At 45.0% G+C, this 25,924-nt stretch overlaps 1 protein-coding gene across 1 annotated transcript in view; it reads left to right on the top strand.

Annotated features, from left to right (window-relative positions):
- Positions 1 to 22,587, top strand: part of RAD18 (RAD18 E3 ubiquitin protein ligase) — a gene marked incomplete at both ends in the record, with an annotated part of 35,186 nt that extends 12,599 nt beyond the window's left edge. Inside the window, 6 exons of the mRNA XM_079540394.1 lie at positions 1,724 to 1,800; positions 2,499 to 2,559; positions 5,436 to 5,570; positions 8,794 to 8,953; positions 16,198 to 16,257; positions 22,485 to 22,587. Of these exons, the coding sequence (XP_079396520.1) occupies positions 1,724 to 1,800; positions 2,499 to 2,559; positions 5,436 to 5,570; positions 8,794 to 8,953; positions 16,198 to 16,257; positions 22,485 to 22,587 (596 nt within the window). The remainder of the gene's footprint in view (positions 1 to 1,723; positions 1,801 to 2,498; positions 2,560 to 5,435; positions 5,571 to 8,793; positions 8,954 to 16,197; positions 16,258 to 22,484) is intronic.
- Between the last annotated feature and the right edge of the window lie 3,337 nt (positions 22,588 to 25,924).

Below are 25,924 nucleotides of genomic sequence, written 5' to 3'. Positions count from 1 at the left end.
GGCTTTGCATGCAGTGGGGCCATTTCTTACATCTTGAATGGCTCTTGCTATATTCCATTTATACAAGAAGAGAATATGCTTCTCTTTAAAGATGGCGTTTGTCATCTCTCAGCTGTGCAAGTGATAGCAGTAATGGCGCAAATACACAGACGTGTGTGAGAGACTTGGGATTTCTGGCTGTATTGCTCTGTATCTGACTGGAAGCTGATGGCAGGCAGCCCTGTGGAAGCAGTCTCTGGCAGGACCAGCTGTGATGCAGCTCTCTGGAGCAGTGCAGGCGCGGGGGTCCCGCAGCACTCATGCTGATTGCTGGCAGTGCTCAGCCTGCTGCTGGCAGCACAGCCCAGGTGTGTGGCTGGGGAATGACGTTCCTCACCCCATAGCTGATCCCTTTTCTCTTCGTCCTGATGCATGTTCACTGCTTCTTCCAGAAGCTGTCGATGCGTCTGTGTGCGTTCAGTGCTCCCAGTAGCTGGGATGGGTGGGCTTGGCCTCGTTGGTGTGGGCAAGGGGTGTATGTAGGGGTTGGGGTGGCACCCTCAATGTTCACATTCACTGTGTGCTGCTCATCCACAGCAGGGATGTCTAGGGTTAGCAGCAGTGCGCTGCCAGGCTGGAGCCTTGTGCCCGCTCTGAGGTGCTGGGGCAGGAGCTCTGCCATGCACAGGGCCCTCTGTTGGCTGTGTTGGCATGCTGGGGGCTGCTGCTCTCTTGTAGCAGTTCTTCACTCAGTGCTTGCAATGAAGCATCACATAACCCCTATGCATGCAGTTCATCTGAGCTAGCTAATGAAGAGTTCCACAGGGCACTGCAGGGTGCTTCAACTGGGATCACTTAAATAATGCAAAGCTTTTATGGAGTTCTGGCTCAGTGACTATTTATGAAGGGTGAACTATTAAACCAGCTCACACAGGCATGCATTTTCAGTGGTAGCAGTGAACCAAAGGTCGCTATAAAATACAAATTGTTGAGCTTCTGTGGAAGCAGAGGTGCCAAATTCCTGGATTTTGCCTAAACCAGTTTTGAGCAGGTTTTATTCCTTCACAGCTCAATAAGCTTCTTGTTCTCAGGCTGCTTCACTTAGTGCAAGTATTTGTTTTAGTAATCTGCATAGCTACCTCAGAGCTCTGTGACAATGATTAAGGGTAGAAACATGTCTGTAAAAGTAAATGTCAAAACAAACCCTGCAGACAGTGCTGTGCCTGTTTGTGTGCTGCTGAGGTGTCTGACTTAATGGTTGGAGGCTGTAATCCATCCCTGGACTATGGGTTTTGGACAGAAGCCTGCAGACAGCTCCGCACTGCCTCAGAGGAGCTGCTAGGAGGGAAAAGTAAGATAAGCAGTGTGTTTTGTTATTTCAACTTCCACTTAAAGATACACTATAGAATGAGAGCTTTATAAACAGCATGCCTTTATGTCTCGGAGACAGCGTAGTGTGGTAGAGAAAGATTCAGACAAGGTTCAAAAAGACTGCCTATTTCTATTAATTTAACCCAAAGGGAATGAAACAAGGGCTGCGGCTGTGGCGGAGCAGTGCTGGCTGCCATGTGTGCTGGGCACTGTTTGAAGCTGAGCACCGAGCGTGTGTGCGGCTCGAGGCGCAGCAGGCACTGCTGGGAGCTGCTGGCTTTGTCTCTCTGATTTGTTAGCAGCCGTTTTGTTCAGTGCTGCTGCATCCCTAACAAGTCCTGTCTAACGATCCGTTTCTTGTGTTTTCAAACAGTTGCGGAGATTGTTAAAGAGCTGGAAAAGAATGAGAAGATTCGGGTTCAGCTTGAACTGAATAAAAGTGGTGAAAACGTAAGCTGACTGTCCTTGTTCCTAAATTGAGGGACAGGAGAAACTGCAGTGTGGGCACTCAGTGTGTCTGCCTGTCACTTTGTTATGGCAACTGCCAGAACTCTGGGCTGCATGTTGGACTTGGCGTGTACCATCTTGTAACTTGCTTGATTTTCTCTTATCAGTCATTTGTCATGGGCAGTTCTTAGTATAGCTGATATCTCTATGTCCAAACTGTTTAAGTAAGAGAACTTTTTGTCTGATTGCAATAAAAATTCTGAAGTAATGTTCCCCTTGGATGTATTGGAAGACTTTGACCCTCCGTGGTAGTGTGGGGAATATTTGGCTTTCTAGAATTCTCTAGGATTTATCTAGCACATTCCTTGCTTCCCTATTAGCAGTAGTGCCTGTTCTTTTCCCATGACATATGATACTTTTGTGACTTTTGGTGCACGTTTATTGTCCAGGATTAGGGAGAACTTCATGGCCCACACATGCCGGGTGTTACCCAGGGTATTTTGGTTTAGTCCTTTGTCTTTGTGAAAGCAAAGCAAGACAGCGTGTACTTTAAACATGTGTTACGTCTGTGGATGGGGCACTAGGAGCTGGTGTGAGAACACTGAATGTGTGAGCCTTCCCCCAGTTAGTTTTTAGTTGTAAACTATGCAGCTTTATCAACTTTTTCTCTTAGTAAATAAACATTTGTGTGATTTCTGTAGAGCCTGACCTTTACAAAGGACCAGACAGAGGAGGAAATAGACGAGATTCACACCAGTTATCGTGAGTAAAATCCAGGTTTCACTCCATTTTCCTCATGAGCTATCTTTAAAAAAAAAAAAAAAAAAAAAAAAAAAAACAACCACTAAACCACCACCAACAAAACCCCTTTGTCTGCCCTCGGAGCCATCTAAGCAGCTTAGTCATTTTTAGGCTCAGTTTAGAAGCAAAGGTTCTTCTGAGAGTTCTATTGCAAGACTTCACCTGCACTCCTGGAAGTGGTGGCTACCACGGGACAGGAGAACAGCGTTCGGCGCACATGGGGCTTCTCAGCTTTTGCCATGGAGGAGCAAAGCACTGAAGGGACAACTTGTTCTGGTGGTACTTAGGGGTGTATTTAAATCTGCAATATAGTCACATTTCCCTTGTTTCCTTGTGTTCTTCTCTTGCTTCGGGCGTATAAATTATGCCATATTGCAGCTAGATTTAGCTTTGTTGATTTTAGTTGGGTTTCTGTAAAGGCTAAATAAGGGCCTAGATCTTTAGTAATTTTTTCCCCTTGCTTTTTGCTTCTATTCCTGAGAATTTTTTTTTTCCAGCTGTACATGCACTGTTTGTGGTTTTGAATCATTCTCTTCTAATTTCAAGTAACTGGTTCATAATTGCTTTCTTGCCTTGCAGAAATCTCTAGCAATATAATACAAAGCAAAACAAAAAACGCCAATCTAACCAATTACAGAAACAAACAACCTCCCGAACAAACAACAAAAAAACTCCCCATGAACTTACTAATCCCTCAGTGGGGTATCTTTCCCCAGGAAACTTAAACAGCTCTAAATGGCAAACCCAAAGCACAGTGCTTGGTAGCCCTGGAGCAGCTGCCGTCAGTGCTCCACTCGCTGCTGCCTTGTGGGATATAACCAGCACTGTTGTCCTGGTCAGGAGCCGCCTTCTTCCCTGGGAGCTCAGCAATGGCACTGCAGTGTTCCCTCCCATCCCCAGGGTCACCTCCTGCTTTCCTTATGGCCAGGCTTCTATTTCAAGCTTTGAAAAAGAAAAAAAAAAATGCATAGGAAAAAAATGTAATCTGCTGCTCTTTCTAAGTCTTTTAATTTACACTTGGATTCAGACACTCGGTGATTTATTGTCTGGTGTTTGAAATATTTGTAATTATGTCTGCAATTGTTTTTATTACTGAAATACCCATGGTTTTACGAGCTGTACGTGGTACGTAGCTTCAGCACAGCTATGATTTATGTTGCATCTGAGCACTGGCCTGTATTGGCAGGACACTTATTGTGATGTGAAGACATTTGTAGATGCAGCATGAAACAAAACAACAAAAAATAGTAACGCTGGAAAAACTGAAGCACCAAAGGGATTATGTAATAAATATGCCATGCTTCACATACAAGCATCTTGGGCAGGAACTTTTTTTTTTTTTTACTACAAGGAGTTGTTGACCTTATGTGGAGTCTTCAGCTCTACCAGGCATGAGTAAGCTCTAAACAATACATGAGAAAAGTATTTCAGATGTGTTTCCTTGTGTGGAACAGAACCTGACTGGAGGTGTTGGGGAGAGGCCAGGCCTGGCTTGAGGTGGGAGCTGTGGGAGCTCCCCCAGCCCTCAGCTTGCCACAGGCTGAGGATGCACATTGGTTTGGTGCTTGTTCTGTATGCTGGGGTTCTTCCTGGTCCATAAACACAGCCTTAGGTGCAATGCTAAGTCCCAGCTAGAAGCAGTGGTGGAGCACCTGGTGGAAGGCAGGGCCAGCCCAGGGGAGCTCAGGTGCATGCAATGTACCCAAGTGACTGGAAGAGTGGAGCCAGGATCCACCCCTTCCCAGACCTCTTTTAAGGGTTGGCAGTGGAGGTGAGGGCATCTCTAGAGATCCCTGTGTATCTGAGGCCTTCTGAAGATAAGCAACTTCTTTGTTTTATTTCTGTGCCCTCTTCTTTTGCATTTGAGCAAAGCCTTACTTGCTGCTCTGCTGTCATTGTTGTGCTTACCATCTTGTTACAGTGGAATTACTTTACTGCAGAAATGGGAAAATCCATGCTCTTTCTCTCTAGTTGGGATGCTGCCCTCTGCTGTGAGGTGATAAAACAAGAGGCGTGCCAACCAGGCTACCAGGATGGGGCTGATAGCCTTGATGAGCTTCTGTTAGGTTGTTTGGGAAAGTGCGCCTTGGGAACACACGGCTTCCCTGGGGCTTGTTGTCAGTAAGGTCAGTCTCAAAAAGCAGAGAACTGGGAATTGCATTTGGACGGTAAATCAGCACAGAATAAGAGATGTCACTGTTTCTGCAGCTGGTTACTTGCACTTTCTGTTGAGCTGTTCAGGCACCAAGGTTCTGTTTTCTCTTGGCAAAATGCTGTGCAGCCCTTTGAGCATTTAGAGCTGATGGGTTTTTGTAAGGTGTTTGTGCATTTAGATTTTCTGAGCAACACAAGTGAAAAATGCCCTCTGAAGGGCTAATTATTTCCACTGAGTAATGCAGCCTCTCCATCTAATTCAGGAGAGAGGTTATGAATGAATGCAGTGCTACAGGATTCAGAAGGAGCTTGAAATCTTCTCGTGTTACAGGCTGTTACAGTGACAATTGCAGTACGTAATGGGTTTAATAAAACAAACAAACAGAAACGTGGTGATGTTAAGAGGAAACAAACAGTTTTATTCTGCAAAAACTAAGGTGTTTTTTTTATGCAACTGTCTTGGCTGCTGGGCAACCCTGAAAGCATAAACATGGATTTGGGTTGTTGACAGAATATGGAATGCTGCAATGCGGAGTTAATTTTTGTTTGCTGTAACAAAAACGTTTTTGATTCAGTATTTTGTGTTTATTTCATGTTCTTTTCACTTGTTTATGGTATGCCTTAGGAGTTCTGTGGCACAGGTCTGCCTGCTTGTTGTACAGCAATGCACTTTTATGTTCCAGGAAACAAACACAGAAGCGAATTTCAATTTTTAGTGGATCAAGTAAAAAATCGGTGGGAGAAAAGTGGTAAGAGGAAAACAGAAAGCACACAAAAGAAAAAAGAAGGCACTTTCATAGGATTACCAGCAGGCACAGGTTAGTGATGCCTTTTAACGTAATCCCTCTCCACCTCCCTGCCTCCCGTGCTGATCAGTGCATTTCCCGGAGAAATGTTCTTTCCTCCCCTCCTACAGTTCTTAACCATAAAACAAATGAACACAAATCCCAAACAAACATAGAAATCAAGCAGAGCTTAAAGAAATGGGCTGCCATTGTGCTTAAGAATCACACTAGAATCAACTTGTAATAAATGTGCAATGTGTTTGATTTTAATGACTGTGTACACGTGTACTGTATCAGATGCATATTTGAACTCGCTGTTGTAAATGGGGCCTTAGGTTCTGAGCCACACGTACCAAGTTAGTAACGGGCATGTGATGGTATGCATCATGGAAATGAAGGTGCTTGTGGGTATTACCTGCTTTGCTCTGTTAGTGTGATAAGGAGTCAGTAACAGGGAACTGTGGGCATGTTTGGACTGGGACAAGTGTTTTTCTTGTCCTGAGGTTGAAGGAGTGAAGTACTTCAGCTTCTTCTAGAATGTTTATACAGTACATTGCCTCTCTTTTTAAGTTGCTTCATTTTGTATTCGTATCCTTCAGCACAGCGAATGCACAGCTGCAGTCACTCAGTTCTGCAGATATGCTTGGAGTTAGGAGCAGCATCCAGCCTATGTTTGTTGTCCTCGCTGCCCACAGCATCAGAGAAACACCTCCGTGTGCTTTTAACTTGTTCCTTGTAGTTTTGTTCGGTCTCATTTGTTTTATGGTATTGTTTGCTGTGGCAGCGTTCAGTTAATCTTTGAATGTGTGCTTTGGAAAAGCAGGCCTTGGCCTAATATCTGTGGAATTGCAGCGTATTCAGGATGCTGAATTTCAGAGAGCATTCCATCGGCTAGAATTGGATGTGCTGATGTCTGTAACCTTGGGGAAATTCAGCTGGTAGCAGCCCTCGCACGTCCTGTGCTGCCCAAGTTGAGCTGCGTTCATCTCTGGTGTGAGGCTGTGTCCTGTGCTTCACCTCCAGCAGAGAATAAAAAGAAATGGAACTATCAGTGAAGTAGTGTGTATTCGATCCTTATCATTCCATGCAAATCTTGATGCAATGTGTAATCCTTTCCCTGCGAAGGGTGAAAGGTAAGGAATCTCAAGGATGAAGTTGGCCTCATTTGGTGTAACTTGTAACTACAGCAGAGACAGCAGCAATGTGCTATTAGATAATGGGATCACAGACTGAAATTTTAATTTCTCGCTATGATCAGTGCAGAGTTTGGTTCCTGTGAGTTACCTTTTCATTGTGCCCTGAACTGCAGGCTTTGAGAAGCTAAGTGAAGCCATGCAGCTTTTCCAAAAGAAAAAATAGGAGGAAATACCTGAAAAATTTTCAGGTAGAAAATAGCTTGCAAGAGTTGTATCATCCTGTATCATGCTGACTTAAGGTGATGATGCCCCTTCATCTGGTTCTGACAAATCTTCAAGATACTCGTTACTCTTCTTGTGCACTCTGTAATCTTTAAAATGTTGCATGCAAGCAATCCTTGAAATTAGTTTCCCTTTTTGTGCTGAACAGATGTACCCAGTTGGCTGCTTATAAGCCACCAAGAAAAGCATGAAGACTTAGGGGTGAAGGAACATAAGGCTTAAGGCCTTTTCTTCCTCCGTGTTTGTTATTAACAGCACGTACCTTTTTATTAAATTGGAGATTGCAACACTGAAAGAAAGAAAACCACCACTGGTTTGATGACTTGCCATTTGAAAACATTACTTCCAAGAAGAGCAAAGGCTTTGTATGCATTCCTTACCCAATGATTCGGAGTCTGAAAGAGGTAGATGGTAATCCTGGAACCACGCAGAGTTAAAACATTCTTTTTAAAACCTTAATATCTCCCATTGCCCCTAACTGTAGTATTGATGGATGTAGCTTATATCTCTATTAAAATCTTGCTTTGTTGCAGTGACTTTAACATCCCTTCCAATTCACATGATCTTGTTTTACATCTTCAAACTTTAAAAATAATAATAATAATAATAATAATAATAATAATACTTTCCAGTCTGCTTTTATAACTGATAAATGTAGGATTTTGCACTGCCTAGCAGAAGCACCGTAAGAAATTGATAAATACTTTGATGTATCTATTTTGAGCTGTATTATTGTACTGGGCCTTTATTTTTAATCTCCTGATGTCAGTAATGCTGCATTAGTTAGACAGCTGACTCACTGTAATCTGCTGGTTGTTTTCAACTGACAGAAATATGCTCCTAACAATTAAATATGCCCTTTAGCACAGGGGAAAGGCAAACCCTGGCTGAATTTATAGATTGTGTAGCTATTCCACATTGTTGCTATAGTTCTGTTTGGCCAACACTGTCAGAACACTTTGTAGAGGTACAAAAGTGGAAGTGGTTTGAGTAGAAATATAACTTGGGTGGTGTGGGTGCAGAGAATAACTCTGAACTGCCTTAATGAGAATTATTAATGAGATGAGTCTCAACATGGCTTTAACATCCCTTGCAACTTCCTGGTTAAATAATCCCTTGGAAAGGACTTGTGGGCAGAACGTAAAAGCAAGTTTTCTGTTTGTGTCCCACTTCCTAGTCCGTATTCTCTACGTATGTAGAGAGGTAGGAGGCATGTCTTGAGAGGACTGTTCATCTTCTAATAGATAAAAATATTTGATAGGAAAATAATAGAATGGCTTCACAGTTTGTTTCTGTTGTCTAGAAATGTTCTTTCCTATAAAGATAAATGGAAATACCAATGATCTAGACTGACATTTCATCTTTCTTGCATGCATAAGGAAATAAATCATTATGTTTCTTTTATTGAAAACAAGCCTATTATCTTGATCTGTGAAACTCTGAAGCTATCAAGATGTCTTATGCAATGAGCAGAGTGAATTGGTTGCAAGGACGGAGAACGGGGCTGTCTCGTTAAGTGTTTGCTAATTTCTGAGATGTGACAAATAACCTTACCCTTTATTTCTCTCCTTGTTTTTATTTGAAACTCATAACAAGGGAATATTTCTGATTCAGGCTCTGGTTCTCAGAGGCTATTTGTTGTCGCTGTTTTCTTGTTGCTGTTGGTGATGGTTCTTTTTCTGCCACATTAAAAAAAAAAAATTAAACCTTTGAAATTGTAAGAGTTTGGGAAGTGAGTGGGAATGAGGCATCAGTATTCAAATGCTCAAAACCTGTTGTTGTTCTTAAAATCTGTCTTCAGGCAGCAAAAAATTAAGCAATATTGTTTTTCTTGATAGGGGAAGATCCTGAAGAGCATCACTCAGCTGCAGCCCTTGGAGAAGCCCGGGTTCTCGAAGCAGGAACTCCTGATGGCAAAAGAAGTGACCCTCGTTCCCCAGAGGAAGGGCAGGGCTCGGTCTCTCTTGCATTCTCAGAGTCATCTGGATCATCGAGCAGGTCAGCACAGGAGAGCCTGTTCTCATGGCTTTGTACTCTGTTAGAGCAACTGGAGAAACTTTGGCACCAGTTCTGGGCCTTTTGTATCTATACTTCATATCATAGAATGGCCTGTGTTGAAAAGGACCATAGTGATCATCTAGTTCCAACCTTCCTGCCTCAGGCAGGGTTGCCAACCACCAGACCAGGCTGCCCAGAGCCATGGAAGGTGATCCTCGGCCGTGTTACTCATTCCTTCTCTTCCATGTTTCTGGCTGTGCAGTTGCTCGAGGGATGCAGCTGAAATGCATTCAGATTCACTTAATAGTTTACTAATGGCTTGATAGAGGCACTGTAGTGGAAACGTTCCTTTTTGTGCAGAAAAGTGAATGAAATGGCTGCGGGACCAGGAGGATGTTTGATGTTTCTCTCTTACTGCATCATCTTCCCTTTCGTTTGAGGATTTATTTGAAGAGGTTCAAAAACTGATATAGCCTAAATCTTTTAATGGCTCTTTGAGCCAAGTATTGCTCTGAGAAATAGAATTTAAATGACCATTACTTGCAGGCAGGGATAGAATGTCATTGAACCTTGAAGTCCTGACATCCATTTACTTTTCTTTCTTAATTCATTTAGTTTTGCTTACTGAAATGGCTTTATTTGGTCACAGGAAATGAAGCATCAAGGAAGGTTTTATAAATGTGAAGCTTTAAGTTTTTGGCTCCTCAGCGCTGGTGTTACTGAAAAGACTCAGCAGTTACTAAGACCTAACTACATAGTTTTTAAAGATAGAGTTTGTGTCTGTTGAAAACACGTGCTTCACAGATCACAACTTGCTAGGTACTGCTCTATCGATTGATAAAGATGACTAATGCTAAGATAAACATCTTTTTCAGTACTGGGTGCTGTAGGCCCAGCTTCTAGGGGAAAAGGGAAAGTAGTTGAAAGATGGGATAACTGTTTTTTGGTACAAACCCTGCCTGCACCTTGTTTGGTGCACCAGAGAGCAGAGCCCTGTGCTGGCAGGACTGGCACCCCGAGAGCATCTCCATGTCTGTGCTGCTTGGCTGCAGCAGCTTCCTGGAGCTGCTCCATGCAGGACCTGCTCTGAAGGAGCTCAGCTGGGAGCTCAGCTGGGAGGAGCAACTTCTGGGCCCTTGCTTGGAGGGAAGGATCTGGCTGTGGTGCTTTGTCCCACAGGCTGGTTTCACGTGCCGAAACCTCAACTTTGCAATTGGCAGCTGTGGCACTGGCTGTTGTGCTGCTGATGGGAGCTGTGTGGTGGCTGGGCCGTGCTTTGGCTGTGTAGCAGCAGTGGATGGGAGCCCAGGCAGAAGCTCTCCAGACCCAGGTGTCGTGTTGGACACGTGCAAATGGTACATGGAGCTGCTTCCTCCACTGGGTCTGCAAGGCACCTGCCCTAGGGCTCTGATTTCAGCTGCACAAAATAAATGCCCTTCACTTGATCCTATCCAGAATTTGAATGAGATGTTCCCGTTTCACTCTTTTTTTTTTTTTCTTTCTTCTTGCCTGCAAGCTCACCTTTTAGCAATAAGGACCCTAGAAAATCTAGAATTTTCATTTGACAGAGTGAGAAAGTTTTCCTTTTATTAGCTCATCCAAGGAGTCATTAAATCTGCTCCGCTGCTAACTTGGTATATAAATGATGTCCTGAGTGACCCTCCTGTGGCCTTTGGCATCACAGTTACATTTTCGTTCTTTACCTTTCTCTGTCTGCAGACTTATGTTTATTATTCTCAAGTCTGGGTGAGAGTGTGTTGAAGAGACTGTTGGCTGCAGGGTATCAGTGTGCCACTGCTGCTGATGGTTTGAATGTGCTCTCATAAGGCAAGTTGGCAGATTTTGTTGGAAAGTGCACATCTGTTTGCGTCATGTCTGGCTGAGGACAAAGCTGTTTATTCCTTCTTTTCATGTATTCGCTCTCTCCAAATGAAGTATTTCCATAGATTTCTTGACTCAAACACAGGATCTCACAGCTGTAAAGACCATTCAGTATGCCTCAGATATTTGGACCTCTTTGAAAAACCAAACGTAAGCCAACGAACACACTTACTAGCTCTTTGTGGCTACTTCTTTGCTTCAACTCCTATGGCACAGAATTGCTTTTTCAGAATCTCTCTGGGACTTTTCTCTTTGCTTTCCTACTTTGTGCATACTCTCTGGTTTGTATGTGCAATGTGTTTATATTTGTTTAAGTTTAGTGCAGTTTGCATAACCTTAAAAGTTAAGAAGTTCACTGCAGTAGTGCTGTGGTTGTGTTTATTTTTCCTTTCTTTTCTGCATTAAACTCAGCTGACCGGCTGCTGGGCTCTGTGGTGTGCCTGACCATCATGGACTGTAGGTGCTCATCCTTTATAACATGGCATCTTGTTTTTTTTTTTTAGTATATATTTGGCTGAAATAGAGACGAGAATAGCAGCGATGAGGCAGGGAAGCCTGGCTGGATGCTGTGTGATGCATGGCCACTGCTGTTTGGCTGCAGTGTGCTCCTTGGGCCAGGCTCATCCTTCTTGCACTGCTTTGCCTGTGGCTCTGAGCAGCAGCTCTGGGAGCAGTGTGCCTTTTGGCTGCACCGTGTGTGTTGGGCTGTGCCTCGCACCCACGCTGTGCTGTTGACATCATCCGGGTCCATTTTAATTAGTAGCATTAGGTCATGATTTTCAGAGGTTGTGGAAAAACAGTCATATAAACTGCACGAAAGAAAGATGTGTTGTGTCAGTCTCTGGCTGCCATGGAGTTAATGTTCTGTGAAGTGCAGTGAAAACAAAAGAAGAATGATTTAGAGTGGGGGTGGTCTGTAGCATTGTGCTTTTTCATCAAGATACGATTTTCTGAGACTTGCATTTTCTTTCTGATAATAAGAGGATATCCTTTGACAAGGGGGAACTTATTTCACATTGAAATGTCAAAACTTGAAATATATTTGGGAGTCCAAATCGTGCTGTACTTTTAAGCACAGAGAGAGCACTTTTCTATGGAGGCCTGATGCTGTGATGCATTAAAAGACAATTTGGATTTTGGGCAGTGTATGGAACACAGCTGAACAGTCACAGAGGCACGGAGCTGACGTCGTTGCTCTATTAATGACACTGCAGTGGACTTGGTGATTTCTACCTCCTCTCCTCATTAGAACTTCTACGCCTTTTCAATCCAATACCAGTAGTTAAAGTTCTGCTTTGTACAACTAAGGGAGCAGTCAGACCATACAACATATCTGTACGTCTGTAGCGATCCTGACGGTGCTGATGTTATTCAGCAGTCACTGCTCTACGTGAGGACAGGAGAACTCTGCTGGAGGAAAGGTATCAGCCAGACATGGAGGTGGTAGCATCGATCCGAGTTTGGTCTTTTCAGAAATGGATGATCCCACCAATGGAGCAAAACGCTCCTAATAGATAAACAGCAGAACAAAGCCCTGACTCTTAAAGGATATTTTTCAAAGCTGTGAAGTCATTCATAAAGCTTTCATGGAACTTTAGTTCTCTATATAAATAGTCTCACTGCGTTCTTTTACTTTCTGGGACGGAAGCCAAGCTTTATGCAAGAGTTTAAACAATAGAAAAATTATAAAAGAAACTAGGTGGGACAGTGATAAGCCAGTTAACGAACCACACAGAGGAAATATTTTATTAAAAGTACTCTATAAAACTGAGATAACATTCAGTCATTTAAACAAATTATTTCGCTTTAAAACTGCTGTTAGAAGAGAGCATCAGTTCTTAGGAGCAGAGTGGAGGACTCTCAGCACAGGCAATACATCTTTGGCCTCGTCTAACGATGTTATATTGTACAGCAAAACAGGGTGATTTAATTCTGAAACACTGACTGAAAGTGCTGTACCTGCAGCGTGTGTAAATCTCTGCCTCTGGGATACACAGAGCTGCTGCAGCTCTGCCAGCTGAGCTCCTTGCCCAAGTCAGGGCTCTCAATGGCACTCAGTGGGGCTCCTTGGCGCTGCGCTTGGCAGCTATTGATCAGGATGAAAGTCTGCATTGAGCCAGTCGCTTGCTTTGGCTTTAGCTGCTTTGCAGTAGTTGAGGTTTGGTTCATCAGCTGGAGAAGGCATTGTGTGCAGGCCGGAGCAGCATCCCCTGCAGACCTCTCACACACGTGGCTTTGCCGGAGCTGGCAGCGCAGGGCGGCTGCAGAGCTGAGAGGGCCTTCCTGGCACTGCAGGCTGGGATAACCAGAGTGCTGTCCTGGTCATGGGGCTGACTGTCTCTGGCTCGAGGCAGTGTGCGAGAGCTGTTTTCAGTGGGGGAATAGCTGTCTTTTTTTCAATTCTGTAGTTCAGTTTTGAGTTAATCTTGTGCTGCTGTGGGCCAGAGAAGGTGAACGTCAAGTGTTAGATGGGAGCATTCTATCTTTGATTTTTTTGGCTTCAAATGTGAGTCCGTTGCATAAGGATGCTGCTGCTTCTCTGCTAATTCATACCTTTGTTCCAACAATTGTGAACTGTGATGTATGGGCACAGAGCTGCAAGGGCTGTAGGTGGAGTCCTGGGGCGGCCATTGACAAAGGGACAGCAGCTGGCCTCTGGTTTGTGCAGGGTATGGTGCCTGCATAGGATAGCTGTCAGGACATCAGACACAGCTGTGGATTGGGCACCTATGAGTCCTGAAAACAGACGTGAAGGCACCAGCACTCTGCATTGCCTTGGCTGCTTGACACCCTGCACGCTATGGCTGTCCGTCGCAGGCAGGCTGGAGTTTGGAATGGGAGCAGGAAGCGGGGCAGGAAGGTACAGAAAAATACTTCTCCTCGGTCCTTGTAGCTGGGCATTCACCTTCAAACAGAGCTGGTGACATGAGAGAGCCTGCAGTTGGCACCAACAGCGAGAACTGCTCCATGCACGTGCTGCAGTGCAGGGCAGGACAGGCTGATGAAAGGGCTCTGCTTGCTGAGCAGCCAAGAGGGAACTTAATCTGCCATAAAGCAAACAGAGACGTTTGCTCCTTTCATTTTTAGAATGAGACATGTTATTCGCACTTGTCGGCTTTCTTCTCTCTATTTTAAGGTGATGTGTTTATCTTTAAAAGGCAAAACCAAACCAAAGCCTCACTAACAAAGGGAGAGCAGGTGTAAAATCCAGCTGATGATCAAGGAAGGAGCAGTTCACTCGTTATGGCCTGAAAGTGCCCCAAGGCAGCTGACCCTCAGCCTGCAGTGGGTGCTGCAGCCAAACCCTTTGTGCCCTCACTGCACTCCTCAGCTCTCTGCACCACAAGCATTTACATCTCAGGGCATTGCTGGTTTTGCTGTGGATTTACTCATCTGGAATTCTCAATGCAAGATAGGAAGAATAATCTTTATGAAAGGGAAGGACAGTAGAGCTCTTGCAGGAAATTGCTTGGATTTGGAGTCCAAGTGAAGCCTGAAGATGTGCTGTGCCTTGCCTGGCCTTGGTGTGCCTGCCGGCTGGGAAGGCAAAAGGAATGAGCAAAACCGTATGCTGAGTTCTGTTTGGCCTCAGTAAGTTAAAACCTGTAAAACCAGCATGCAGAATGAGGTAGCTGTTTCTTCTCAATTTAACTCATTTTCTTCAGTTTAAGTGCAGGTTGTTCAACAATAAGGAGATTTGGAAGCTTTCTGTGAGGGAAAGCAAAATTATTTAAAATTTTGAACTCAGTTGGTCAGCATTCCTTTTGGCTTAATATTCAGCGTTTCAATAAAGAGCTGAAAAATGTTTTTTGATAATTGTTTTGCAATCCATTTAGAGTTGTTTTTCCTCCCCACATGTGGAAAATAGTACAAAGCATGGAGTTGCTGCAGCTCAGTGTCAGGAGATGGCTTGATCTTTGTTTAAGAAGCTGATGTTTAGCACAGACTAGACATGGGGAGCGATCTTAGTGAGCAACTGCCTTGGAATGATGGACGTGTTTGAAGAAGTGCTGGAGAAAAGAGCAGTTTGGCCACAGCTGGGAATCCCAGCCCTGCAGGCTGTCTGTGGGCTCAGGTGTGATGTCCTTCATCACTCAGCACAGTGGAAGTGCAGGGGTTGACCTGGGTCGTGGGGGGCTCGGTCCACTCTTGTGCTGATATCCCGTTCTCCTACACAGGCACGCTCTGAGGTGGTAAGTAACTCCAGTACATTTTGTGCCTGGTTTCAAAATAGTTTGGTAGGCATAAACTTTGAAATATGCATGCAAATTATGAACTTTCATTATTGTGCTGAGTGCTAGCCAAATCTTTTCACTTATATTGTTTTGCTTGTGACGAACAGTTGATTAATGATAATAAGAATATATTTTTCAGGGCAATAAAGTACATGGTGTTCAGTCGTCAAACCTGTTCTTTTTCTATTTTAGGGAGCCAAACGCTAAAATCTCCCTGCTTCTTTTAATGTAACTGGAGCATCAGGGCAGGATTCAGAAGTATGATAACTCATTCCCTGGGAATCCAGCTTGTGTGCCGAAGATGAATTCTTGACAGAGTGCAAATTTTGGGAGTAAAAAATAAACCTGCTAGACTTCCCAACTTTCCCTGTCACCATCATTTTTACAGTGTGCTTTCCTGTGCTTTTGCTTTGAGTATTTCATGTCATCTTTAGTAGTGCAGTAAGAAATGCCTGGGCATGCTGGGGTTCCCTGATGTTCCCTCCAAGCACCCACGTGTGGTGCTGGGGTTTGGGCTGCTCTCACTCCTCCAGGTGCTGTGTGTGGTGGGATTGGTAACTGGTGCAGGGATGAAACGTTGTTCCCTATACATGCAGTCACTGCTTTTAATTTTAGTTGCCTTTATCTCCAAATTAAAGCTGCTCTGTTGAGTAATGCTTGTAATTAGATAAATTTATTCAGCAGTTCATAAAAATTCCTGGGGAACCACAGATGAGTTTCTAACATTGCACACACAGCTTCAAAGTCCATTTTGTTTCGGAATAATGTTCTGCATATGGCAGCAGTGCTTTGTGTGTGTTTTCCCTTTTTCGAACTCCTCTGTGCCAGTGGTGTTTTTCTCCTATCCGTGGTGCTGCAGTCACTGTGCTGCTCCTTTGGCCCTGACGAGGAATGGGAGGTGGGGGGAGACTGACTGGGAAAGGGAGAAGAAATCCTGCCCACCATTTATTCATTTTCTCAGAAAAAGGAACCTTCTGGGCTTTGGTGGAAATGATTCCCCGTTGCTGGTGCTGTGTGTAAGGTCTGTCTCATTTACAAGCTCTGCTGCCAGAATTAATCACTTTGTTTAGAGACCTTTGGCGTGAGCATTGTTAAAATAACTGACGCGTGTTTTGCTTTTCCCTTCAGCTCCAGTTCAGACATCTTGAGAGATCTGGAAGCTGAGATTTGTTCGGTGCCCTCTGACAGGTAGGTAGAAACAGACGGGGGGAAAAGTACTTGAGGCTGATTTGAAGTCTCTTCTGGTTTGCTGAATCCTACATGTTTTTTGCAAGAGAGGCAAATGCCATTAAAGCATCAAGTTTGGTGAGAACCTCCACAGTTATTGGGGGCAAAACTTCTACAGTGTTGTTGGTTTGCTGGAAAATAATGCATGGGTGCTCCTAGAATCCCCAGATGAGTGGCTGAAAATCATTGTTCCAAAGCATACATTGAGTATGGATGTATACTTAAACAAAAAACCAACAAAACAAACACAGAGTTTTATGGGAAAACAAGAAACTAAATACAATAGAAAATTAATGTGAGGTCGTTGCCAGTCCTCACCTGTATCTGTGTCTAATTGAACGTCCTGAATTGCAGCATTTGCTTTGGTTGACTTCTGTTAGGAGAGAGAAAAGCACATTCTTGTTTCTAGAATCCTAATGTCATCTTTTCAAAGAACAAAAATCCCCTTCTCTTATTGGTAAGATTTAAAGTTTGTGTCTGGCTGTGCAAGGTGTTCTGTAAAGAAATGCTGCAAAATCATCCAATGATTCCTGAAGAAACGCAGTGAAATGCATGAAGGTGGAGAGCAAATGTTGGACTGTCTGGGGATGCTGAGGGTGTGCAGGTATAGTGAGATTTACAGCAGCGCAGTGTTAGATGAACTGAAAAGCTTTGTAGGCATCGTACAAAGAAACAGGAATGAAGACTGATTGCATCTGTGACTTCTTGCATGCATTAGCAAATTGTGTTCATTAGTGCAAGAAGAAATAGGAATGTCAAGTGTGGAAGCTGGATTCCCTAATGGGGCATTTCTCTTTAGCAGTATTGGATGTTAATGTTAGTTATAATATATCCAGAGCAAAAATAATTTGTTACTTTGATGGATTCCGTCACTCAGAAAATCTCAGTCTTCTGGTTGTTTTATTTGCATGGCACCAAGTTTTGGCCAGGTTGGCAAGTGCACAAGAATATTAATTAAGTCAGGTCTATGCATTTCATTACAGCTATATTGCTCTTCATTGCAGAATTGTGTCCTGCTCTTTGCAGCAAGGGAGAGCTTTGCTTTGGTAAGCTCAGTACCTGTGAAGGCACAGGCCAGCACAAAAACATTTCATAACCAGCACAGATTTTTGGTTTTGGGGCTGATCATCTCTCTGTTTTTGTTATGGCTGATGATTGGGTATTTGTAAAGCAAGTGATATGGAAGTTTCAGCTTTTGACATATTTCAGTACATAAGATAATTAACATTATGCTTTGAAATAATTTAGGATGGTCTGTATTTGGCCTAGGTTCAAATGTCAATTTCTTGGTGAAGGGAACACTTCTAAATAGTGCTGTGTCCAGACTTCTGCATCCTTTTATATCCGTAATTCCACGTGACATTATTTGGTATTTGGGCATGAGGGCTGAAAACATTGCTGTGTGCAGCCCTGGAGGATTTCACTTTAGAGATGGGCACTATGCTGAGGACAGGTCTAGCTATGAAATTCAGTGGGCTTCTCTCAGGACAAGACTGCAGAAGAGTCTCTGTTCAGAGATGGATGTGATGAGAGAGAATACATTTGTCTACGCTAACAATATAAGTCCATATTATTGCTCTTCTGCAGGATTTCTGTGCTAACTGAAATGGAGGAAATAGTTCTTCATGATCATTACTTGCTTTTGCCAAATGTGATTTTTCAGTACTTTTAAAACTATGTCGTCTGTTTCATGTTTCTCACAGATGGGATTCACAAGATTTAGGGTCTCTTGTGTCTCTGGAAGGGTTAAGCTCAAGTTGAAGCTCCGGGGGAAGCAGTCTGCAGGGGCTGCTCAGCAGTCAGAGTGGTCACTGGTTCTGGTTGACTGTGGCTGGGGAATGTGCTCCTGGGGGCAGGGAAGCAGAGCACTGTGCAGTGGGGCAGGGAGCAGCTGTGTGTGCTGCCAGCTGCACCACGGGCTGCTTTGGTGAGCTGCAGGCTTCTTATGGTTTCACAGTGCAAGTCTCTAAAAGAGAATTTAATGCTATTTAAAAAAGAAAAGCTTCAAACTTTCAAACTTGTGCGAATGCTTTGTTCTCCCTAAGCAGGTGAGGTGGCAGCAGTGATGTGGTGTGTTTGGACCTCAGCATCTGTGCCTGCAGTTCCCAAAGCAGCCTTCCCACTGCTCAGCATCAGGCTGAGGTTGAGCAGAGCAGCTCTGCCTGCAGCACATCTCAAGGTGTTGGAAAAGTTGAACTGCAGCATGCTGTGCCTTTTGGAGATAGTGATCTGCTGAGCCTTAATTTCCATGATAGATCTAATAAAGAAGTAATAAATATTCATATTCTGCGTTTAGAGTGGATTGTCTGTTTTATGAAGCGCTTAATGAAAATTGAGACATTACTTAAATTCCCTGGAGCCATCTTTCATCTCTGCTAATTGTCTTATTTTGACACAAAGAGATTAGACAGTAATACTCAAAAAATAAACCCGAGTATTTTTCTATGGCATACTTGCCATTTGTGACAGTGCACGGATGGAGCAGATTTGGGATATTTTAGTGGCAATTTGCTGCATATTTTTAGCAAAACACCATTCCATTCCTGAAACTAACTTAAGCACGATTTAAGCATTCTCTGAGCTCTCAAAATTTTTTTCCTTGCTTTTCATATACTCTGTTAAGTAACAAATCCATTTGCTGTGGTATAATGCTATTGGGACTACATAAATTCATATTACTCTATCTGATGAAATTGAGGCAGCGTTTCAGGCTCTCAGTAACCTCTTGGTGACCATTTAATGAAAGCCTTATGGTTCTGTGATGTGTGTGGCAAGTAGAGTGCTGAGCTGCAGGGATTGCTCAGCTCTGTAGGAAGCATCGCATCTGAAGGCCTAGAAATTGGTGTGAGCTTGATGAAAGGCTTCTGTGGTGACTTCACCATTCACACCTTAGCTAAGTTCTTCTGGAGAGCTGGCAGTGAGATTTTAGGGAGTAAGCTGGTGGATGTATTTCCTACAGGAGTGCAATGTGAAATAAAGAAAAGGATAAAAGGATGATGGATCTTTAATTGTGCGTAGTTGCAGTAAAATATCTTGCCTACCTCACAATATACTTCAGTGCTCTGAGAAACAAGCTCATCTCATTCTGAAAGAAAGGATGGGGGCTTTCCTGTTTCTTCTCCCTCCATCTCAGGTGTTGGATGCCAGAAGTTGGAGCTGTGTCCTTGCCCAAGCCAACCACATTACAAAGTGAACCAATGGGTATGGGAAGGGAGCTGCCTTTCCCAAGGATCCACATGTGCACGTTGCTGTGGAAGGTCAGCCATGCTTGCTTTGTGCTTTCACTATTGGTGGCACTGTGCCACGTGGCCAGCAGATCAAAGCTGAAGAGTACAAAAATCTCTGATCTATGGAATGAACGTAAACCAAAGGAGCGGCTGGCAGCCCTGGTCCCAGCACAGTGGCAGTGCCCTGCCTGGGGGTGGAGGTGTTCTGTTGGAACGAGTGCCTGCTCAGCTTAAGAGGACCTGTGATCTGTCTGCTGCTGTGCTCCTTCACCCAGGCCTGGCCCTGCAGATCGAGCTCTGCAGGCACATCCCTGTTGTGCCCTCTGCCTCCTGCTCCCCACGTTGGGTCACATACCTGAGCCTTGCCTGCTTTTCCCATCAGCCACGCTCCTTATTGGTCTGTGCTGGTGGTCACGATGTTTTTGCAGAGCTGTTGGCAGACAAATGGTCTTAAGTTCTAGTTCAGAAATGGTGTGGAAGGCTTTAGTCCTTCACATATAGACTCAGTTTCTGATGAAGCGTGCAGGTATGTGTTAGCAGCAGGGCCATGGACACCTGAATTGCATGTGACCTGCTGTGGGATGCAGTTATGTATCTGAACTCATCTGTTCCCTTCAGGGTTTTGCTGGCATTCAGGGTTATACAAATGTCAATGGCTTTGCAGAGTCGTGGCTTGAGAAGCATTTAATAACATACTGACAGAGACCCTGTGTGCAGAAGTTGCCTTATTAGACAAAACCTCTAAGCAACGATTGCTTGTTTACCAGGGTATCTTTGGATGACATTGTCTTTCTTTCCAGTTTCAGTGCTGTTTCCATGCAGTGATTGCACTGCAGTGCTTTCTCAGCAATGCTACTTGTTCTGTATGCAAAGGTGTACGTTGGCAGTTGAGTTGGAAACAGGTTTTAGAGTCCCCAGGTTTCACCCAGCCCTGTGCTGACCCTGGATCCCATCTGCTGACAAGTGAAGCTGTTGCTTAGAAAGCATTAGTTCTTGGCTTATTTATTTCTGCAGGGTTTGGGAAGGCAGACTGTAGGAGTGTAGCACTGGGTACTGCAGCAAGTTGCAGAGCCGTTGTGTGGCACTGCTTCGTGTTGCTCAGTGTTCCCAGGGCTCCACCATTCTGTTCTTCTAAACCTGCATAATGGTGGCTCCTGTGAGCAGCGCCAGCTGAGACAGAGGGCACTGTGTGTGCAGGCTGGCTGCAATCAGCTGGTCTGGGGTGGTTTCTGTGACCAATGCCATCTCTGGAGTAGTGCTAGCTCTAGGTTACTGTAAGTCACTTTGTCAACCTCCGTTGTTATTTTTCTTAGTTTTCTTGGTGGGTTTTTATTTGAATTTACTTAGAAAATAGTTTATCGCTCTCTTAATTCAATGCTAACTTTTAGTGTTTGTAACCTATCTTCAGTTCACTGAAACAAAGGTAGAAAACATGAGGCTTCCTTATAAAACAAAATGTGGACAAGGATGACGCAGAAGTGATGTCTGCTGGGTTATCTGAGAGTGGTGACATCCTTCCGTGTGTAGGCACTATATGTGAGTAAAAAGCAAAACCCGTTGTTTTCAAGAGCTTTAGGCTTAGAGGTAATTATTTTGTTATTGGGTGTTTGGTGTTGAAGACACGGGAGGTTCTGCAGAGGGTTCATCATAGCCTTTGGGGATGTTAGGACATGCTTTGTGATAGTATTGTCCAGATGTAGTAGGTAAATGAAGCTCGGGCTCATTGTGGAGCCCATAATCTGAAGCACACAAAGTCAGTGAAGAAAATGGAAAGCAATACCAAGAGGCTCGAAGGATAATTGAGTAGCAAATCAAATGAGCAATCATAGTAGAAAATCAAATTGCTTGGCTGCCGGTGCGGCCGTGCTGCTTGTCGGAGCTGCTCGCTGGCAGAGCAGGCAGGGAATCGTGTCATCGGCTCCGCTGTGCTCTGCAGTGCGGCGTGCGTTGCGGCTGGGCAGGAGGAACCGTGGGGAGCTGCCAGAGGCTCTGGGGTGCACGTTGTTCCTGATCCGTGCGTGTGCTCCTTGCTGCTGCCAACAGGGGAACGACTTCAGCGTTTGAGTTCCTTAGAATCACGAGGTTGGAAAGGACCTACAGGAGCACCTGGTTGAAACCATCTCCTGTCACCATTACTACCCACTGAGCTGTATCTCATAGCACCTCATCCAGACTCTTATCCAGATTTCATCTTATTTCCAGTTGTGAATTTCCTGTTTAAGCTGAGTGAATAGTCCCCGTAGGGTAGATTCATCCTAGCAAACGGCTTTTGAAAGAACGTGTTTATGAAGAATGTTTAATTAGTAATGGCTGTTGATGGGCAGAGCAGTATCTTTCACGTTGACTCTATGTGTGTTCTAAGCTTTCATGTTGACTCTATGTGTGTTCCAAGCTCAAAGCAGGTTGATGGAAATTAGCTGTATAATTTAAATAAGGCTAGCTTAACTTTTTTTTTTTCCCCTTTAAAATTAACTGTAACTGAAATGAAAACACTTATTTGAGCTTCCAGTGACATTCCTTGTCTGTAATGGGAAGAGCCTCAGGTGAAGGGTTGCAGCTGGAAGGTGGGAGCCCCACGTGTTGTCCTGGTGGGACAGCCACCCCACAGCTGCTGTCCCTCCTCTTGGTGGCTGTGCTGTGCATGACTGTTCCATGCACACCTTTGCTGATGTCACGTGAGTGTGCCAGCACTGGAAGCTGTGGGTGAAGTACTGGGAAGGCTGTTTTTCCTTCATCCCAGTTCCAGGACAGAGCTGGGCAGTGCTGGACGTGTCTGTGCCCATGGGGTTTGTGGGTACTGCTACCCTCAGACATGGGGATGGAGCGTGTTTCTGTTCATGCCCCAGAGGGATTGTGTGCTGTGGGTACTGTGCACCCAGTGCCTGCTGTGCCTTTGTACAGCCTTCAGCATCTGCCTGTTCAGAGCACCTTGGAAACCCTTTTTTCCACTTTTTTTTCCAGCAACTGTCTTCTGGACCTGAGAACTAGCAAGAGGAAGGCGTGCCAGTCCCAGCTGCCAGGAGGGGATCGACTGCTTCCCAGGAGCAAGAGGAAGAAAAGCTGATGCTGTGGGGCCACTGGGCTTAGGTAGTGCAGAAGGCTTAAGGCTGAGAAGTGCTTCTTAGACTTCTCCTGCTTGCAGTGTATCAGGGTACTTAATAAAGTGTTGAATTCTTGCATAACTGCCAATCAGGCTGCCTTAAAATAACCAAGTGAGTGCACAGGCACTTGTGTTTGCAGCACTGTGCCCCATAACTGTAATGCTGCTGGGGTGCTGGGTGAGCCCTCCTGCAGCCAAGCAGTGGTTCTGTGTGGCACTGCAGCCCTGCCCTGCTCACATGTGCAGTGCCTGCAGTGTGGGCTTTGCAGGCCGTGGTTGCATGGAAACCCTTCCCCCCTTTGAGCACCACACTAGAAGGGCAATAGATTTGTTTGATTTGGTGTAATTTGGTTTTCTGCTAGTGAAATAAACTGTAAACTCAAACTGCAGAAATGCGCTGGTTTTGAATACATCCTTGAAAGCATGTTCATTAGCAGGTGTTGCTATTTCAGCTTTGTATTATAGCTGAAATAAATTGGAAGGTTTTGAGCCTTCTGCCCTTTAAAATAAATAAGCAGGTGGGAGCAGCACCGTGCTTCTGGAAGTACTCCATGTAGTGTGGAAGAGAGAGGTGACTGGAAGAACTGTGTCTGTGGCAAGTGTGGGGTAATGCCTCTGTGGGATGGAGGAGATGCAGAGGGAAAAATAGGGAGCAGATTTTTTTTGTTTGGTTGGCTGTCAGTAAGACCATGCCTTCTGAAAGAGAGCAAATATTGACTTATGCTTTTAGGGCCACCTTTAAATCATAGTAATCCATGATGAACAGAAAAATACTGTGTGCACTTTGCCAGAGAAGAGTAGGAATGTATGTAATGGTCAGTGTCAGACTCACTGCAGCAGGTCAGCTTCCATCCTCCGCTGTGCATCCCAGGTCTTTATCATTATGGTTTGATTGTATTTGAGTTGATAGTGATTCATTTTCTTGGTGATATTCATTGTCATGCACAAAACATCCTAAAAAAACTCTTGTGAGTAACACTGGGACACACGCTGTGAGCTGTGGCACTGAGGAGAGCTGTGAACACTCCTCTGGCAGGAGCTAAAGGGTTGTGCCTTCTGGCCTATGTTCTGCAGAGCTGTGCTGGTGTGGAATTCTGGTTCTGATGCAGTGTGAGTGCATCATGGCTCAGGATGAGCCAAAACCTTTCCCCAGCTAGCACTGGTGCAAGGTGGGTGCTTGAGGTTATAGCATCGCTCTCTTGGTTTTAAGTGCAATGGCAACCTGAGCAGTTGGGCTGCAGTGCTGGCCATCTGCTGAGCCCAGCTGTGGCAGTGCATCTGAGTGCTGTGTGCTGCACAAGGACTGCAACTCCGCTGAGTCAGCAGGGAAGCAGCCCGGGGGGAGCTTTGCTCATTAATACCTGTGTGACTGTATTGATAGCTGAGGCTTTTTGTTGGCTTTGAAGCCAGATGCTGCTTGCAGAGTTAAATTTGTAGTTGATGGCAATAAATCCTGACTTGAGCAGAAAATATACTTCCATTTCCAGAAGGGATAAATAGTCTTAATTCATTAAGTGAGTAGGGGCTGGAGAGTACTCAGAAAAATCAATAGAGAAGGGGAGTGAGGCAGGGCGAGGTGCCAGGCACTGTGCTTGCCTTTCTGTTCTGCTGGGGAGCAGGGGGCTGGCATGGGATGCTGGGCAGTACGGCAGGGCCAGCTGTTTGCAACCAACCCGCTGACCAAAGGGAATTCATTAGTAACAAATGCTGTCCTTGGTCGCATTAAAACCTGCAGAGCTGTGTGTGAGCCCTGCTCTCGTGGGTGGGTGCTGCTCTGCGTGGTCACTGCCAGCCCTGCAGTGTGTGTCCCCTTGTGTGAGAGCACTGTGGTGAAGAACCACGTCTTCAAAAGGTGAACGCCCTGAGCGTGGCACAAGCTGAAGCTTTGGGAATTTGTCTTCCTTCCGCAGTCCTTTGTTCAAACACAGTCCCTCCAAGCAGGAAAGCAGAGTGTGATCCTCCTCAGCTGAGTTTCTGAGGACTCCTTCCTACATGCCCATGGGGAGGCACAAGGCTTCATAACAGTTCTTACATCTTTGGAAATGTTCCGGATATAAACTGCTCTGTTGATGTTTGCAGTGAACCAAACCATGGCCTGGTGTCTTACGTCTGCAGCAGGCTTTCCCCAAAGAGCCATTTTAAGTTGAAATAAAACCCGGATTTTTATTTCTTAAGTGCATCCCATTCATCCTTTGCAAATTCAGTTCTCAGCTGTTTATTTTTTTATATTGATTGTGTCCTTTAAAGCAAGGGTTGCTTGCATCATCAGTGTCAGCTGCTGTCCCACCTGGCCGCTGCCCTGGGCGGGAGGAGAGGCTCAGCTGCTGCCTATCAGGTGTGTCCCTCCCATCACACACCTCGCTCTCCCCTTCCAGCTCAGGAAGCAGCCCAGGAGATGACAGCCTGCTTTGGGGTGTTGGGGAGAGGCTGCTTTGGGAGCACTGGCACTTGGATTTTCACTGGGATTTTTTGTGCTGCTCAGTAGGAAATGGATTCCTGCCTCCTTCCAAGGCAGCTCAGAAGGTGCCCCTCAAGAAAAGCAAGGCTCCTTTGCCTGAAGCTCCCTGTAGGAGTTCTGCCCTCTCCAGCCCCACTCTGTGCTGCCCCCTGCTCCCTTCTGGAGCCCCGAACCTCTTCCCTTGGATGCAGTGCTGAGTCCTGCTGGGCATTCTCTGCATCCTTCATTGGGCCACAGTTTGACCATTGCTCATTTCAGATGTTCAAGCTCCTAGTGAATAACAGGGTACCACTGGTAAAGCTGCTAAAAGAGCTTTGCACAAAATTGCGTGAAGGTAAATTCATGGAGAAAGCAAAACTGCAAGGCAAGAGCATCACCAGGAAGGTTTTCAGAAGGAAAATTTCATTTTTGGAGAAAGTGTTAGTTCAGCCATAGCTGCTGTTGGTACTACAAAGGTCTCTGCCTGCACAGAGCGCCTGATGTGTTCTGACCATAAACCATCACTTCTCTGTGAGCAATGCTACTTATGCATGGTTGGAATGTGAGCCCAAATGAGTTCCTAATTGGCAATTGCTTTCCTCGTTTACCCTGTGATCTCTGCTACCGTGTCTGTGTGTGCTGGCCGCGGATGAGCATCTGTGTAAAGTTCCTCTTTGCCCAGGGTAATAAATCATAATAAATCACTGCTGCGGATCTTTGCTAAGGCAGATCTGTGCTGCAGCTGTGCACACGTCTGGCTGCACTCTGCTGGCACTGCAGTGGGTCCCCATGGGGCACTGCCTCGTGCAGCACCGTGGTGGGCTGAGGCTGCGCGGGTGTCAGTGCTGAGCTCTGCAGAGCTTG

This window comes from Tetrao urogallus, assembly GCF_951394365.1.
Source record: "Tetrao urogallus genome assembly, chromosome: 10".
Classification (NCBI taxonomy): domain Eukaryota; kingdom Metazoa; phylum Chordata; class Aves; order Galliformes; family Phasianidae; genus Tetrao; species Tetrao urogallus.
The sequence above is the reverse complement of the archived record's forward strand: the minus strand, read 5'-3'. Positions and strand labels throughout refer to the sequence as shown.